The sequence below is a fragment of the Coccidioides posadasii genome, chromosome 1 (genome assembly GCF_018416015.2).
Source record: "Coccidioides posadasii str. Silveira chromosome 1, complete sequence".
NCBI classification, from domain to species: Eukaryota; Fungi; Ascomycota; class Eurotiomycetes; order Onygenales; family Onygenaceae; genus Coccidioides; species Coccidioides posadasii.
This window is the reverse complement of record NC_089407.1, coordinates 1864785-1879056: the sequence shown is the minus strand read 5'-3', so window position 1 is coordinate 1879056 and position 14272 is coordinate 1864785. Positions and strand designations below refer to the sequence as shown.

Sequence of the window (14272 nt, the reverse complement as noted above, 5' to 3'; positions counted from 1 at the left end):
CTGAACCTCACGCCTGGCCCCGTGCGCGCCGCAGAGTGGCTGGTGGATCATGCTAGTCCGTAAGTAGAATAGCCCTACCACGCATAGAGTTTACGTAACCAGCGGTTGTTGTCGCTTCACCTGAACTTTTTTGTTCCCTGCCGCAGATGTGCATCTTCCCTTGCCAGTCCGCACAGTCCAAGAGCATCGCCTCCAACATCTTCCCGGCAAGCCCGCGTCTATCGGTCGGGAGTTACGAGTCTGGTCAAGTTTACGGGACCCTGTCCTTTCGGCCGCGCACCGACCACCAATGTGACGCCACTTTTGAACTGGCGGACGCACCAGCGCATTGGAAGGGGGAGGGGAAAAAGAAAAAAAAAAAGAAAAAGAAAAATGACAGAAGAAAAGGTGGAAGAACAAAAAGAGAATTCGAAATGTTTGTGCAATTCAAACAGGCTACGGAGCATTTACGGGAACTCTGTACGGAGTACGGAGTACTGATCCAGAAAAATAGCCTTGGAACAATGTCTTGCAACCACCTTGATTTCCTCCTTGCAAAAGTCTTTAGAAGTCGTAATCCTTCCAGGGAGTCGCGGTTAACGCCGAGGATAAGCTACGACATTAGTCAATGTTATCCATGTCCTGCACTTGTGGACCTAACGGTATTGTAAAATGGGTGTAGTACTGGATTTGCGCGGCATCGATATCGTACTCTGAAATACTCCTGCCCCAGCATATCTGTCGGCCAATGAGGCTGCACCTGAGACAATGGAACAATAGAGGTTACACTTCGTCTTCGCCATTTGCCGTGCAGCAGGACGGCAAGTATGAGAGTCGCAGGCCGAAACCATCACCGAGTGAGAAGAGACTTGACTATGAGAAGCCAAGTGCAACAGAATCCACTATTGGGTCGATGTCGGAGAAGCTCGTTAGCCTGGGAGCTGCCGGGACGAAATCTGTTGCGATGTTTAGAGAACCTCAAACACCCTAAATGGCAGCATTTTGCAGAGTATTAATAGCAACATTGGGCGTGGTTGTTGGCTTGACTCCTCTAGCGAGCACGCACAAGATTTTATTTAGGTTGCCGTGACCAGTGGCTTTCCCCGCTTCGCCTTGTTTAGCATTTCGGATCGCCGCCGATCATTGCGATTCGAGGGCACTTAATACGACGCAGCCTCCGTGCTCTTCACGGCACTCGTTTTGTTCACTACTCGCTCAACCACAATTTTTAGCCGTCATCTCCTTGACGAGAACATAACTGTTATTGTCACTTCTTATTATGAGGCCTCACTCTTTGGCGTGCAGAAAGAGCGCCATCAACCACTCCATTCCGTGCACTCGCTCATGACGTCGCCGTTTGAATTCTCCGTATCTATCCGCGACCATCAAGGGCCCTGCGCCTCTCCAACTGGCAACGTATCTCAACTTGGGCAATAAAGATCACCCAGAAACCATCTACTGAGCCCATGCACGCCGCGCCCATTTTTCTCCGACTGACTCGCCTCGATACTCATGGGTTAGTTTGCGTTTTAGATCCTCCCGCACCATGGAACGCACCAAACTTGTACTAACGCTCATTCCTTGTAGCGGCGTCCGCGTTTAGGGCAAAAGCTCTGGTGATAGCGAAGGACACATGCTCTGAACATCTCCGGGGCCTGAGTGTGAGAATATCCTAGTACCACCCCCACAAACATCGCCATAGCTGACGAAAAACATCCTGTTGGCAGAGCACCGATGGATTTGAACTCAATGTTGGATTCAATATACAGACGCTCTCAGATAGGCATGCGTGGAATGATGACGGCATTGTTGCACTTCTCTATGTACCCGAACTGGCCCCAGATGATCCCTGCAATCGCGAAAGCAAAATCGCGGGAGGCATCCCTTCAAATGTTACGCGTTTTAGTGATCTCCCTCAGTACAAATGCGTCTATGTCGCGGTTGCCCCTTGGGTGTCTGCTCCCTGCTCGGAGTCCTTCCTCTCCCAAGCAGGTCAAGATGGAGTTGCAGCGATGCTTTTTTACCGTCCTGACCAAACAATGTCGAAACCGCCACCTGTGGAAGATCGCGGTTGGGGTCTAGATGACGCCGAATGGGCGTCTAAGCAAGAGTTCCCTGTGTATGCTGTACCAGGGGCATTTGGGTCCAGTTTAATGAACGAGCTAGCACGGTATTCTGGCAACATAAGCGATGCTCCACATGGTGACCGGCTGTCAAGGCTTTATAGTTCGAATGCAACAGCTAGGGTTTACGGTTTAATTGCTCTAGGTATCGTCCCTTGTATGCGTATCACTTTTCTAGGCTGGGCTAATGGAAAATAGAAAATAAGAGAGACACGCTTCCAGGTCTATGGGTCTTCCTTCTCGTGGTTCTTGCAGCTTTGGTCGTCGTTGTTGCAGGGTCATCTATCGTCATGAAGATCATTCAGCACCGCCGACGCGTTTCGCTACGAGAAAGAATTACATCCGGAGATGTGGATCTAGAAATGCTTGGGATCAAAAGGCTCAAAGTCCCACAACATGTTCTTGACAAATTGCCTCTCTATACCTATGACAAAGATGGCCACCCACCCGCACCAGATCCCGCGGCCCCGGATCCAGCTGTCGTGTCTACAGAACCCAGAGAAGAACCCACTAATCCGAAAAATTCAGCCACATTAGCTGTGCCAGAAAGTACTGAACCAATTCCACCTGTCAGTCCTGCAACTTACGAACGTCAGAAGTCGACTTTTTCCCAAACAACTTGTCCTATCTGCCTTGATGACTACGTTTCAGGAGAATCCATTATAAGAGAGCTTCCGTGTCAACATATTTTTCACCCGGAATGTATCGATGCTTTCCTCCTGCAAAACAGTAGCTTGTGTCCTGTATGCAAAAAGACAGTGTTTCCTCCGGGTTATTGCCCCGAGATGGTTACGGATGCTATGGTTCGCCAGGAGCGTTATGCTAGAAGATCACGTCAGCAAAGATCCGGCCAAGGCACGATGCTGGTTAATCTCGGGCCGTTGAGCCGTACGCGGTCCAGGCGTCGTTTTATCCACGGCAGTCTTGCGGGCCAGTTAGGGTCCTTACAATCTGCTGACGTTCGGACTGATAGAGCGAATGATGTAGAAGCCTCTCCGCCACCTCAAACTCCCGCCGCAACCACCGGACTCGGTCGTCGAGAGGAAATGCGAAGAAGAGCTGTGGCGATGTTAGGAAATCACCGTATGGCTGAAGATGAAGAAAGGGAGCGAGATGCAGCAAGACCAAAATGTAAGTGAATGGCGTGCGCTTGTTTCCTTGACACCCCATCTCAAATTGCTTGCAGTTAACCAGCTGTAGGGCTTAAAATCTTCCATACTGTATTTCCCGCATTACGATAACCCGGCATGGTTTCTACAGCGGCAAGGTTACGAATTAACGCCAACGGAGGGCTTTGGAACATCAAGGGCTCCCCGATATCCTCCGAGTATTCATCAAGAATACCCGGGTCTACACCAGCCACGTCACTGCGTGTCTTTGGCTTCTGATTGATTGATACCCTTTTTCTGTTAATCCGCATTGGGATGTACATGAGTTTAAGTTTCTGTTATTTTCTTTTGATCCTCGATCATTTTGCAACGGGACATGGTTTCAAGTGTAATCCGTTTAATCTACATTTTCCTCTCACGCTGGTCTATGTTTTCAGCTAACAATGGCAATGAGAAAAGAGATGTAGCGGGCACGGGCTAGAGAGTGGCTTCCGTAAATACGCCTGCGTGCATGCGTGAACATACATATATACATACATACAGAAGCACGTTGTTTGAATTTTAGGTGCGGCACAGAAACCACGTGTCAATGCACAGTTGACGAAAGCAATTTTGGCCATTTCATTCCTGTCCTCACCGCGAGGAGTACGGAGTACAGCTTGATGAATAAAACCGGCTCCACCACCGAGAACAGGCCTACTGCTCTCTCTGATTTGATAATCCAAGCAGACTCGGGGGTCTCCCTCGCCCGTGGAGTTGTGGAGTACAATTGTCAAGATCCAGAGGGTCGCCGCTAGTTCTGCGGCTGAAACGCCGAACGCCATTTTAAACATGTAACCAAACTCCTTGCGAAGCGGTCAGGCCGAGGAGCCCAAATACGGAGCTGGCCCAGATATGCGGGACCATCCGCCGGCTCGTCTCGAACCCGTGCATGAACTCGGTATCCGCTCACGGCCCCTGCTCTGAACCAAGCTTGTCCTCCATAGTAGAAAGTCACAACGACGGTCTGTCTCCGATGGGAGCAAACCCACTTCGAGTCCCCTCACGATGCAAATTTATCATGCTTCCCCTTGACTCTCACATCCAGGATTTCTTCATGGTAGTTTCCTTCTCTTCTCGCTCTTCTCAACCGTTTCACCTCATGCTCTTCCAGTTTCCTCCCCACCGCCGCTTCTAGCTCCTTTCGGCTGATTTTCTCCAGCGCCTTGCTCTCCTTCGACGCTTTTAGTTTTGGTTTGAAGCGCGCCTGCATACGGATGCGGAAGGTCGTATCGAATGAAACGCTATCGGCGTCGCCACGGATTTCAACGGTGCTCGAGGAGGTTTTACCTTCCTTGATGGCGAGAAAAGCTTCCATGTCGCCGCCACAGATCTGGAATGAAAACATCCCGGGAGAATCCGGGGAAGAAACTGGGACAAACGATTCAAATGCAGATACCGCAGGTGATGTAGCGCTTAAGAGACCGTATTTATCGCAACTGAGGTATCTGGTTTTCTCACCGGTGTCAGTGATAGTTGGCCATGAGGAATCCGAGCCTGGGGAGGGGGGGAAAGAGCCCAAGTCGTCATAAACAAAATAATGAACTCACCTGCCATGGTGACCTTTGAAGTTGATTCCATCCGAGCCTGCCACCTTCGTCGCAACCCAGACCTGTCTCACATCGTGTGGTTCAGCCGTCCTGGGGTCTCCATCCACCGTATTCTCAATCTCGCTAGCAAACACCTTGCCATTGACATCACATGCAATACACGTCGGCGGAGTAGATGGTAAAACAAACATAACTGGGCCCGAGATATCGAGTGGTACATCTGCCGCTACCCAACTCTGTTCATCGTGGTCCTCGGTGGCTTCGGCGATGGCGGAGCTGGTGTTTTGGGAGCCTCGACTGTGGGGATTAGACGGGTCGTCATCGTGTCGCTTTCGCTTTTTGGTCTTCTTGTCGCCTTTGAATGTGAGGGGTTTGACCATTTTGAATGCAGAGTATTTGACTATCTGTACCCTGTACTCTCCGTACACTGTACAGCATGTAGGCGCGTGTGGCTTCGAGCTTATGACGATCACGAAGTCTTGACTCAAACAGTACAAACATGTCAGCGCCACTTCTTGCGCCAAACCTTTGGACGGATATCCACGTGATGCAAAGCTTGATGGCCAGGCCCCTAAAAGCTTCTAACGCTCGGGGGATTACTGGGGGGGCGTCCGCCACCGTCGGCTGCCCGAAGAGCCGAGGGGGTTACGCCCCTGGCTGGGTAACCCTTGGTACCTAACCCCCTTAACCCCCTCTCTAGCTCTGGGCCTCTGGCCTCCATGCCCATCAAAACATTATCTGAGAGGCAAAGTTTCCGTTTAAGCTACGTCTCAACCGTAATCTTATTTCCGATGGAGAGATATGCATCAATTAACCATCTATATACCTTTTAATCCAGGCCGCACCAAACAACACACAAATCGCTAACAACCGAGAACCTCTACCCAGGCATGCACAGGAATCAAACCAAACACAAGCAATTCACAGAAAGTACTTCGAACGAAGCTTAGTCGAAGGTGATAGCAGCCTTGATGGCGGACTTGTTTCTCATCGACTCCAAGCACTCAGCCCATTGCTCAATCTTGAAGACCTTATTAACGATTCCTCCAACTCTGACCTTGCCGGAGTCGAGGTAGTCGATGGCGGCGGGAAACTTATATGTCTCGCTGAAGCTACCGAGGATGGTGATTTCGTCGCCGACTGCCATGGGGGGGGAAAAAATATTACGTTAGCCCAAACTTCCTCAAGGGCTCCAATCGAGCTCCAAGACAGAGATGAGGGCTGGACTTACAGATCTTGGATGGGGGCCACGTGACTCTATCCTTGTTGGCGTAGACACCGTAGACGACCAGCTTGCCGCCGCGTCGGACGTAGTTGATGGCATCCTCTAGAATCTTAACGCTGCCAGTGGCCTCGACAACGATGTCGAAGCCGTATGGGTTGGCAGCCTTGAGGGCCTCGAATTGAGCGCTGGGGTCTTGTCGAGAGAGCGGGATGTATTCATCGGCCGCGTCGAGGGACTTGGCGAGGTTCATCTTAAGACCCTCAGGGGCAGCGATGACGACCTTGCAGCCACCGTTGAGACGGAGCATTTGAGCAAGCACCTATATTCATATGTGTAAGTAAAAGCGAGCTTCTGTCTTTCCGATCATGGTGTATTGGCTTACAAGACCGGTTGGACCAGCGCCGAACATGAGCACGGTGGAACCCATCTTGGGGGAAATCTTATCGAGGCCGTGGGCAGCGCAGGAAGCAGGCTCCAACAGGGTAGCGTCGACATCTGAGAGGTTCTGGATCTTGAAAACTCGGCCAGCTGAAAAATGCCGAAAAGAATGACGTTAGACTCTTGCGCGAAAAACACCATTACTAGCAGATAGTAACCAAGTCTTACCTGGATAGGCACAGTATTCGGCGAAGCCACCATTCATGGTGACACCGTGAGCCTCAAAGTGCTCGCAGAGCAATTCTTCGCCACGTCGGCAGTAGAAACATTCTCCACAGAGCTCTGAGTTATCGGCAACGACTCGGTCGCCAACGGTGAAGCCCTTGACCTTTGGTCCCATGGCGGCAACAACGCCAACAGTTTCATGACCTGGAAAGAACGGATTAGTCTCACCGATTGCCGACAATGGTCACGCAATTCAAGTCATACCGGGAACAAGAGGGAACTGAATGTCACGGCTATTAGCTCCAACCTCATCAGAAAACCCGCAGAGTCAAATACAAACTCACTTTGGCAAGGAATTCGCCCTCGTGGATATGCAAATCAGTTCCGCAGACACCGCAGGCCTTGACCTTGATCTATATTGAAAACACACAATCAGCGAAAACTCTGTTCTTTTACTAGCAGCTTGAATGCAGTTTCAAAAGGAGGCATCCACTGCGAATGGGGAGAACTCATACCAATACGTCGTTCTCACGGAGCTGAGGCAATGGGATGTTGACAATGGCATATTCCTCCGGCTTGGAGTATCTATACAAAAAAGCGCTCAGTGGCTGCCTTCGCCAATTTAGGTGGTAGTAGATGTGCCTACTGAAGAGCTTTCATGGTCTTTGGAAGTTGGGAGGCCATTTTGACGGTGGGATGAAAAGATTTTCTTTCAGTTAGAGGTGTTCCTGGGCTTCATCAGCACGCTTGTCCAATGGCGGTAAACCACCTTTTGAAGAGGCGGGACATCGATGACTCACCGTTTGAAGGTACGATTGACGGCTGAGGCAGTTGATAGCGTCACGACAAAGGGAACTGCAATAATTTTGTTCAAAGAGGAACTGAAAGCCTGGCGCCGACTCCGGGGGCAGGCAAGTATTTATTCAGGCCCCTCAAACCCAAACAGCTTCACCGGTAAAGGCGTGACCGGGCAATCCTGACACAAAATTTAAAAATATGGAGCTCGTGGACCAAGCTAACTTACGACACGCCCACTTTTGTGGGGAGGGCCCTTATCCACCAACAGGCCCAAACTTCCCCATAATGACCCAAAAATAATGTTTCCCCGGCCTACGGTCCTTTGGGAGCCCAGGCGCATCGCCGGCATGTCCGTAAGACAATGGTTTGCCCCAAGGGGCTAGTTATTATGGACCAGCGGTTCCTCTAAATCTAGAATTTTATTTTATTTTTTTTTTTTTCTTTCTCCTAAAAAGCTTCGGGTCAAGGCGAGCTTATCAGCCTGGCACCATTACGGAGGCCTCAGTGTAACTCTTGCCGTAGAGCTACAGAATGCTATTCAAGAAATCGCCATCTCCTGGCATCAAGTCTCACAAGCAACAGCTGAGATGAGACAAACGTCGTCTCAATATGCTATTTGTAAGCTGAGAGCAGAATCTGCTCAGGCCTCCCGGGATGCCGCAGTGATGATGAGTAAGGTGGCGGACGAAAGAACAAAAAGAAAATTCCTTAGTTGCGCTAGCTCGTCGGGCGGTTCCTTTCACCGTCTGATGAAAAGGACGCAGCTTACTGCCCAGTTGGCCTAACTAGGCTCAAATTCTTATTCAACCACACAAGAAGCACATGGCCGGAAGCTGTCACTTGAGAGATCGCTCCCTGCCTATGATCCCCCTCCCCCATGCACCAACAAAAATATATGTAAAAGTAAATTGCCCAGGAGTCCAGGCCGCGTATGTCAAGCGATTGGCAAGTGAAAAAGAAGAAGAGAAACACGAAGAAAAAGTTCTTTTTCACGATCGGAGCATATCGTAACCCGCCGCTGCCCGCGCCAATCCCCCGCACCGAAGCCATGGAGCGCAAGTGACAAGTTAATTTCTTTCGACGTGGCACTGCATGCACAGCACGGAGCCCGATGAATCACATTCACATACTCCGGCCATCTCGTTAACCGGTTCACCGCTCCCGTTGACACTTGCAGGGTTGATCGACGACTCGAGCGTCAATCAGCCGTGGTGAATATCTCAGCATTGCAATTTTCCATCATTGCCCCCGCTGTCCCGAAGTGAATCACCGTGATCATCCACCGAGCACCGAGCTTCGAAGCTCAACAGCACGGGTCGGGGCCAAAGCTCCTTTCGAAATGACCAGTGAACTTCATCCTTCCCCCCTTTATCCCTATCCCTTTTCATTCATTCAGCTGCTACTAATTTTGGAGCTTCTAGTGGAGAACGAGGGGCAAAAAGCATGCCACTGTTGCTGAAAGATGATTCTTTTGTTTTTTTTTTTTTAATTATTTTTCACGTTCCTGAAAAAATTTTTTCGGTGCCACATGACCTTGGTTTCGCAGGAAAGCTAAGCGTTAAGATCCCTTGGCCAACAAGCCTAAACTGCAATAGCCTAACCGTCAACTCCTGAATCCCGACCCATCTTGTCAAAGCTCTGGATCTCCAGTTTCGGGCAGAGAACACGTTGACACAAGGCCTGGAATTTCTGGAGATCAATGAAACCCTGGAGCTTTCATTGTCCAAACCCCAAATTGACGTAAAAAGACCATCCCATCAGCTCGCCCACGATTGATTAGTTACTTCGTATCTCACCACTTTCGCTCCAGCTTCACATACAGTCCGCCGAATATACTCCGGACGTTGTGGCGACTACCGGGGGGGGGGGAGCGTTTGCTGAAAGGGGCACAATTTTCCTCTCTGAACAGCTTAGGATCCCAATTCTACCGGCCGATAAACAATGCTTTCGAAGTTCTCACCGAACAGCATCCGTACATGGTTCAATAAGGAAGGTCAAATAAAAGCTGTTGAGACCGTGTGATCTGAGGTTCGTATCCAGGGGCGAACGAGCTACCCATGTCTATACTTGCATGGCGAGATTGAACAGCACGAACACAAAATTTGGAGCAGATTTCAGCCCTTCAGCCGCCTCTTTTGCTAGGATTCGTTGGAGACACAGCCTCTTCATGAGCATAATCTTTGTCCACACTTTGAAACTCTCAATCATGACTTCGATGCCGAGTCTCGCACAATAACTCGAGATAGCATACCTATCTCTCACCCAGCAGCCACGAGGTCGATTCTCGCAATTATATTAGATTGGAAAATCCCATCTTAGTATATTTATTTCTTGTTAAAAAAAAAAAAGGGTTGTTTTTTTCCAATCAAGCATTTCGCGAGGATTATTACTCCGTTTAGACTACAGTTATGTCAAGAGAGCAAGACTGGCGGGCGGCAGTCGACCGTCTCGCCATCGCTCTAACGGGGGATGACACTCGAGAGCCAACAACATAAGATTAAAATCACCAAGAGACCGAACTGCCTCGATCTAGGAGAGTCTCACAAACAGTTCTATTTTTATCTCACAGTGCTCAACAGAAGGGAACATTTCAGCAACAATTATAAAAGATAGTCCAAAACAACCGAAAAGGGGACCCAAAACCAACTTGGTATAGAGCTTCGTGACATCATGAGGTTTGATGGCGACTATCCGACACCCGATTGAAGCGAAGTTCTGAGCCGAACTCGCGAAAACATTGAGCAACTTATTTCAAACCGAATCCTTCGCTTTCAACTACCGCTCGCCACAGTTTCGATTCCAGCTTCTGTCGCGTTTTATACCGATATAGAGACAACATGTTAAAGCAAGTTCTCGCTATCGGGAACCTTTCCGAATCCTGTCCAAGATAAAGCAGGCATATTACTAGGTTAGTTGCACCCATGGCAGGTATTCGGTCACTGCCAGTAATGAAACTGAGGATCTTGCGCTGGTCTTGGGGGTTAACTCGAGTAAAAAATTCCCAAAACCAATTCACGACTGGGTCTCTATCAGGATTGGCCGTTGGCCAATGCTCATAAACTGCCACAGCCCGCAATGAAGGGATGTCAAGAGCTTCATCCGAGCCACGGACCAAAAGTTCGATCTCTTCAGGCCTAAAAAGGTGAAGAGCATTGCCACCGCATACTGTGAAAAAGCCTCGCTTGAACGGCTCGAACTGCCGAGAAACAGCATCATCAAGCATGTATTTGACATAAAGATCAACAAATTCCCACCGATTGGAATTGGTAACCGGCCGTTTCTCTCCACCGGGACAAAGGGGGACCTCTATCGTTTCACCGTACCTCTCAACCTGGATCACAAAGTCTTGACAAAATGTTTCCTCTACATCACCGTCGTACTCAAGGAGCTGTCGCAAACCCTTAGCAAGTGCTGGACGATATTCCGCAAGGTCATCCAAGGTACACCTAAAAGGTTGATACGGCGTTGATAACGTTGGGACATTGTTCGGTCTTGCTGAGGCTAGCAGTTTTCGAAAAGCAAATGGTGGAAAGGCAACATCAAGGATGGTGGAGTTATAAATCGCAAGCCCTAATACAACCCCCACGAGAAAGAACTGTTCCGACGACTCAAAGCAATAAGGATTGAAATAGCAATAGCGGGAATCGTTGTCATACAGAAACGAGCCTGTGATACCGATCAGAATACCGAAACCTCCCATCAAAGAATGAAACACGGGACATACCGTTCAAGGGATCAAACACCTCCCGTACTAGCGACAAGAACCACTCTTTACGGAGGCCACCAGCATCAACGCCCTCTTCACCAACAAACTCGATGCGAAGGCCTTTCTTGATCTCTTCCTGCCCGGATCCAACTACTTCGCTGACACCACGAAGGCTATCTTCAACCAAGCATTCCCTTCGCACTTTTAGCACAAGATACTGGCTGGTTCCCCTGCGTCCTAAAATGTTGTCAAAAAATGCTTCGCGCGCTTTCGCCTCCATCTGACGACGAGCGTCATGCTCCAGAATTCGTATTTTCGCCCAAATGCTAAGGAAAAAGGAGTACTGGCAAAATGTGAACTTTCCAGTTCGTGATTCCCAGGCCTCAAAGTCCGTGATCAAATCAGAGTAATCGAGCAATGTGTTATAGAAAGTACTTATCGGAATCATATGTAAGTGATCATGGACTTCGTGTTGTCCATTCAACGGAGGGTATGAAGCCGAGTGGGGAGATCTCCTTCTATGGCTCGAGTGATTCGCACGAAACAATAAAGCCATCACGCGAGCGGCTGCTCTCATTTGCCAATCGTCACTGTAAGCGACAGTCTTATGCTCAGAGCTCGATGGTTTGGTCGCATTATCTCGTTGCAATGCTGAATGTAGCTGCGCCGACGTGGTAGAGCTAGGGCCAGAAAATGTAGGTACAAACTCTTCGATATTATCCTCGATGTTTACCGACTTACTCGGTCGCCGCCTGGAGCCTTTACTTAGCCGGTAAGTGACAAAACTACCGACGAGATCAACTAGCCGTCGGAATTGATTCTCAGAAAGCCTCGAAAACCAGGATACCAGTGAATGATGACATTCACCTGGTAGGTTGGAAAGGAGGCCGATAATTCTCTTTATAATCACAGAGCGACGGTCGCTCGGCGCAATGGCCTTGTTTGAAAGTGCCGAATGGCTTCTTCTCGGCACTGGTACCCTGTCCGCCGGCATGCTCGATCTCGATCGGTCACCAGAACCAGGAACCATCAGTTGAGCAGATGGTTTTCGAGGACTAGAACTGCTAGGATATAGCAATGGGTTAACGAGGAGAATTAATAGAAACCGAGTGTCTTCCGGGCGTTCCAGTGGCCGTTTCGGCCGTTGAAGGAGCTTCTCAGTTGCTTTAAGCAGCACTGTTCTTAAATGAAATTCAGATTCAGAGATTAATTTTTCTAACCCCGACAATTCCACTGCTTCCCATTTTAGAAGCTCATCTGTATTGGTAGGTTTCATAAGGTGCCACGCAGTACGCCAGCAATCGCCGGCATGGATCACCAAATGATACCACTCCGAGAGTTCGGGCCAATTTATTCGAGGGCTTTTGAAGCTCACAAGCCCACTGTGTGTGTTATTTGGCCTCGTATTCTGATTATCGTTTATCGACCTATGCCGTGTTGGACGCGTTCCAGCCCACCAACTTCCGTTTTCGGCAATATCACCTAGACGAAGGGTTTTCCCGTCCAGCTGAAAGTGCGGTGAGCCGTTCGGAGGAGAGGGTGAATTCTCTGGGCTTTTCCTCAGTGGAGTTCCTTCACTGGCAGCTCGTGGATGACGCGATCCTGGCGTTAGAAAGGAATTGTTCAGCGTGTCACAGTCATCGAAAGAAGCATAAATGTAGTCTTCAAGTACACGAAATATATATCCACCACTCTGTAAAGTTGGTCTGGAAATATTTTGTCGTTGATTTTGGTCATGAGTCTGAGGATCAAAGCTCGGAACTGTCGAACTACTTGGAACCGGCTTGCGTTTGGTCTGTATAGGCAGCTCTTTCGGGGACTGAGGTATGGTAGACTGGCAAACGCCGTCAGGATATTTGCCAAATTCGAATGTAGGCTCAGCTTTCTTAGTAGAAAGGTCACCAACAGCATCATGCCGGGGGGGTTCATGACGATAAGTGCCTAAGCTACTCTCCGACGCTCCACGCCTTCGAGTCACTGGCAGATCAGGGCCAGTCAATGGATCAAGCCCCAAGCTCTTGAGCTGGTTACTGAAGAACGACCGCAGGCAGTGATCAATGATATTCCTTGTTTTCTCCACAGACACTTTGTCTTAGGTAGCAATGATCAGACAGGAGTCTTAACAGGTTTACACAGAGAACAAGAGCTGAACAGACCTTTTCTCTTGCCCGCCAGGCCGCTGGCTTCCTTTCCATCTCCTGAAGGAATCTGAAGAAGTCGAGATGAATGGCAAGGTTCTAAATCGTTCACTGTCGTGCACTTTCCACACCTGAAGCCCCTTTTCCCTGAAGGAAATGAGTTAGAATGATCACACATCATGCATCTGCGAATCACATTATGATCTGGTGGGTTTAAATCTTGCTGTCTGTTTGGGCTCACTGATCGAGAAAGCTGGGTGGATTCATCGTCAACGACATCAAGAAGGGAGTTCTGGTTGGCGTGCTGTTCGGCTTTCTTCCTTCCCCCAAAGAGAGAAGGAAATGGATTGCTCAAGGAGCGTGAGTGTGTACGCCGGGACATTGTTGGGAGTGATGGTCGGAAAGTGAGGATCTGACGGCCGTCGTTGCGAGTCAGGAATCTCCCATCACCAGCAGCATTAGCGTCGTCCGGGCCCAGCGTGGAGATGGTTTCAGATATTATCCCACCAGGGAATGGTGACGAACGGTCAGCTTTCGATGTCGACGGGGCCATTGATGACGCGCTAATGATGGCCGGAAATCTGACAGCTTCTCAACTGGCCAGTCGGGCGGCCTCCGTCCGCACGACGATCCCACCAGCTAAGACGTATCCAGTAGGTCGTTAACTAGATGGAGGACGGAGCAAGCAGATCAGGGTAGCGGATGAAGATCTCATTACAGAGTGCGCAGGCAAAGCAGCTTGACCCCGCCAAACAAGTTCCCCAGGCAGTCAACCTATGATGCTTTCCGAACCGTTTGACAGCTCGTGGTCGAGACTGGGAAACAAACTTTCGTGGCTGAGAGCTAGACCGGCCAGCGTGATTGCTTGCGACAAGGCTGAGGCCGTGGACGAATATCGACGTTCCAGGAGCAGCGCTGGCTTCTGTGACGGCCACCTCTCGCTGCGGAGAGAGAGGTCATGGCGGTGATGATGATGATGATGATGGTGATGTTGTTGCTTCT

At 49.6% G+C, this 14272-nt stretch overlaps 5 protein-coding genes across 5 annotated transcripts; 2 read left to right on the top strand and 3 right to left on the bottom strand.

The window, feature by feature from the left end:
- Window positions 1-503: 503 nt before the first annotated feature.
- D8B26_000547 (uncharacterized protein) lies at window positions 504-970 on the top strand (the record flags this gene model as incomplete). The annotated part of the gene is made up of 2 exons (XM_066123261.1): window positions 504-641; window positions 713-970. 2 exons carry the CDS (start codon window positions 504-506, stop codon window positions 968-970), a joined length of 396 nt encoding a protein of 131 aa, XP_065979335.1.
- A 475-nt stretch (window positions 971-1445) lies between these two features.
- On the top strand, window positions 1446-3910 carry D8B26_000546 (uncharacterized protein; the record flags this gene model as incomplete). The annotated part of the gene is made up of 5 exons (XM_066123260.1): window positions 1446-1495; window positions 1583-1640; window positions 1707-2247; window positions 2301-3233; window positions 3303-3910. 5 exons carry the CDS (start codon window positions 1446-1448, stop codon window positions 3341-3343), a joined length of 1623 nt encoding a protein of 540 aa, XP_065979334.1. The 3' UTR covers window positions 3344-3910.
- A 180-nt stretch (window positions 3911-4090) lies between these two features.
- Window positions 4091-5222, bottom strand: D8B26_000545 (uncharacterized protein). The gene is made up of 2 exons (XM_003071353.2): window positions 4801-5222; window positions 4091-4698 (listed from the first exon to the last, which is right to left on the bottom strand). The coding sequence occupies exons 1-2, from the start codon at window positions 5178-5180 to the stop codon at window positions 4254-4256; spliced, it is 825 nt and encodes a 274-aa protein (XP_003071399.2). The 5' UTR covers window positions 5181-5222; the 3' UTR covers window positions 4091-4253.
- A 331-nt stretch (window positions 5223-5553) lies between these two features.
- D8B26_000544 (uncharacterized protein) lies at window positions 5554-7576 on the bottom strand. Its single transcript, XM_003071352.2, has 9 exons — window positions 7429-7576; window positions 7275-7356; window positions 7144-7213; window positions 6973-7041; window positions 6893-6908; window positions 6632-6832; window positions 6408-6553; window positions 6032-6344; window positions 5554-5940 (listed from the first exon to the last, which is right to left on the bottom strand). The coding sequence occupies exons 2-9, from the start codon at window positions 7310-7312 to the stop codon at window positions 5747-5749; spliced, it is 1047 nt and encodes a 348-aa protein (XP_003071398.2). The 5' UTR covers window positions 7313-7356; window positions 7429-7576; the 3' UTR covers window positions 5554-5746.
- A 2313-nt stretch (window positions 7577-9889) lies between these two features.
- Window positions 9890-13912, bottom strand: HUL4 (Putative E3 ubiquitin-protein ligase). The gene is made up of 3 exons (XM_003071351.2): window positions 13289-13912; window positions 11151-13217; window positions 9890-11092 (listed from the first exon to the last, which is right to left on the bottom strand). Exons 1-3 carry the CDS (start codon window positions 13821-13823, stop codon window positions 10173-10175), a joined length of 3522 nt encoding a protein of 1173 aa, XP_003071397.2. The 5' UTR covers window positions 13824-13912; the 3' UTR covers window positions 9890-10172.
- Between the last annotated feature and the right edge of the window lie 360 nt (window positions 13913-14272).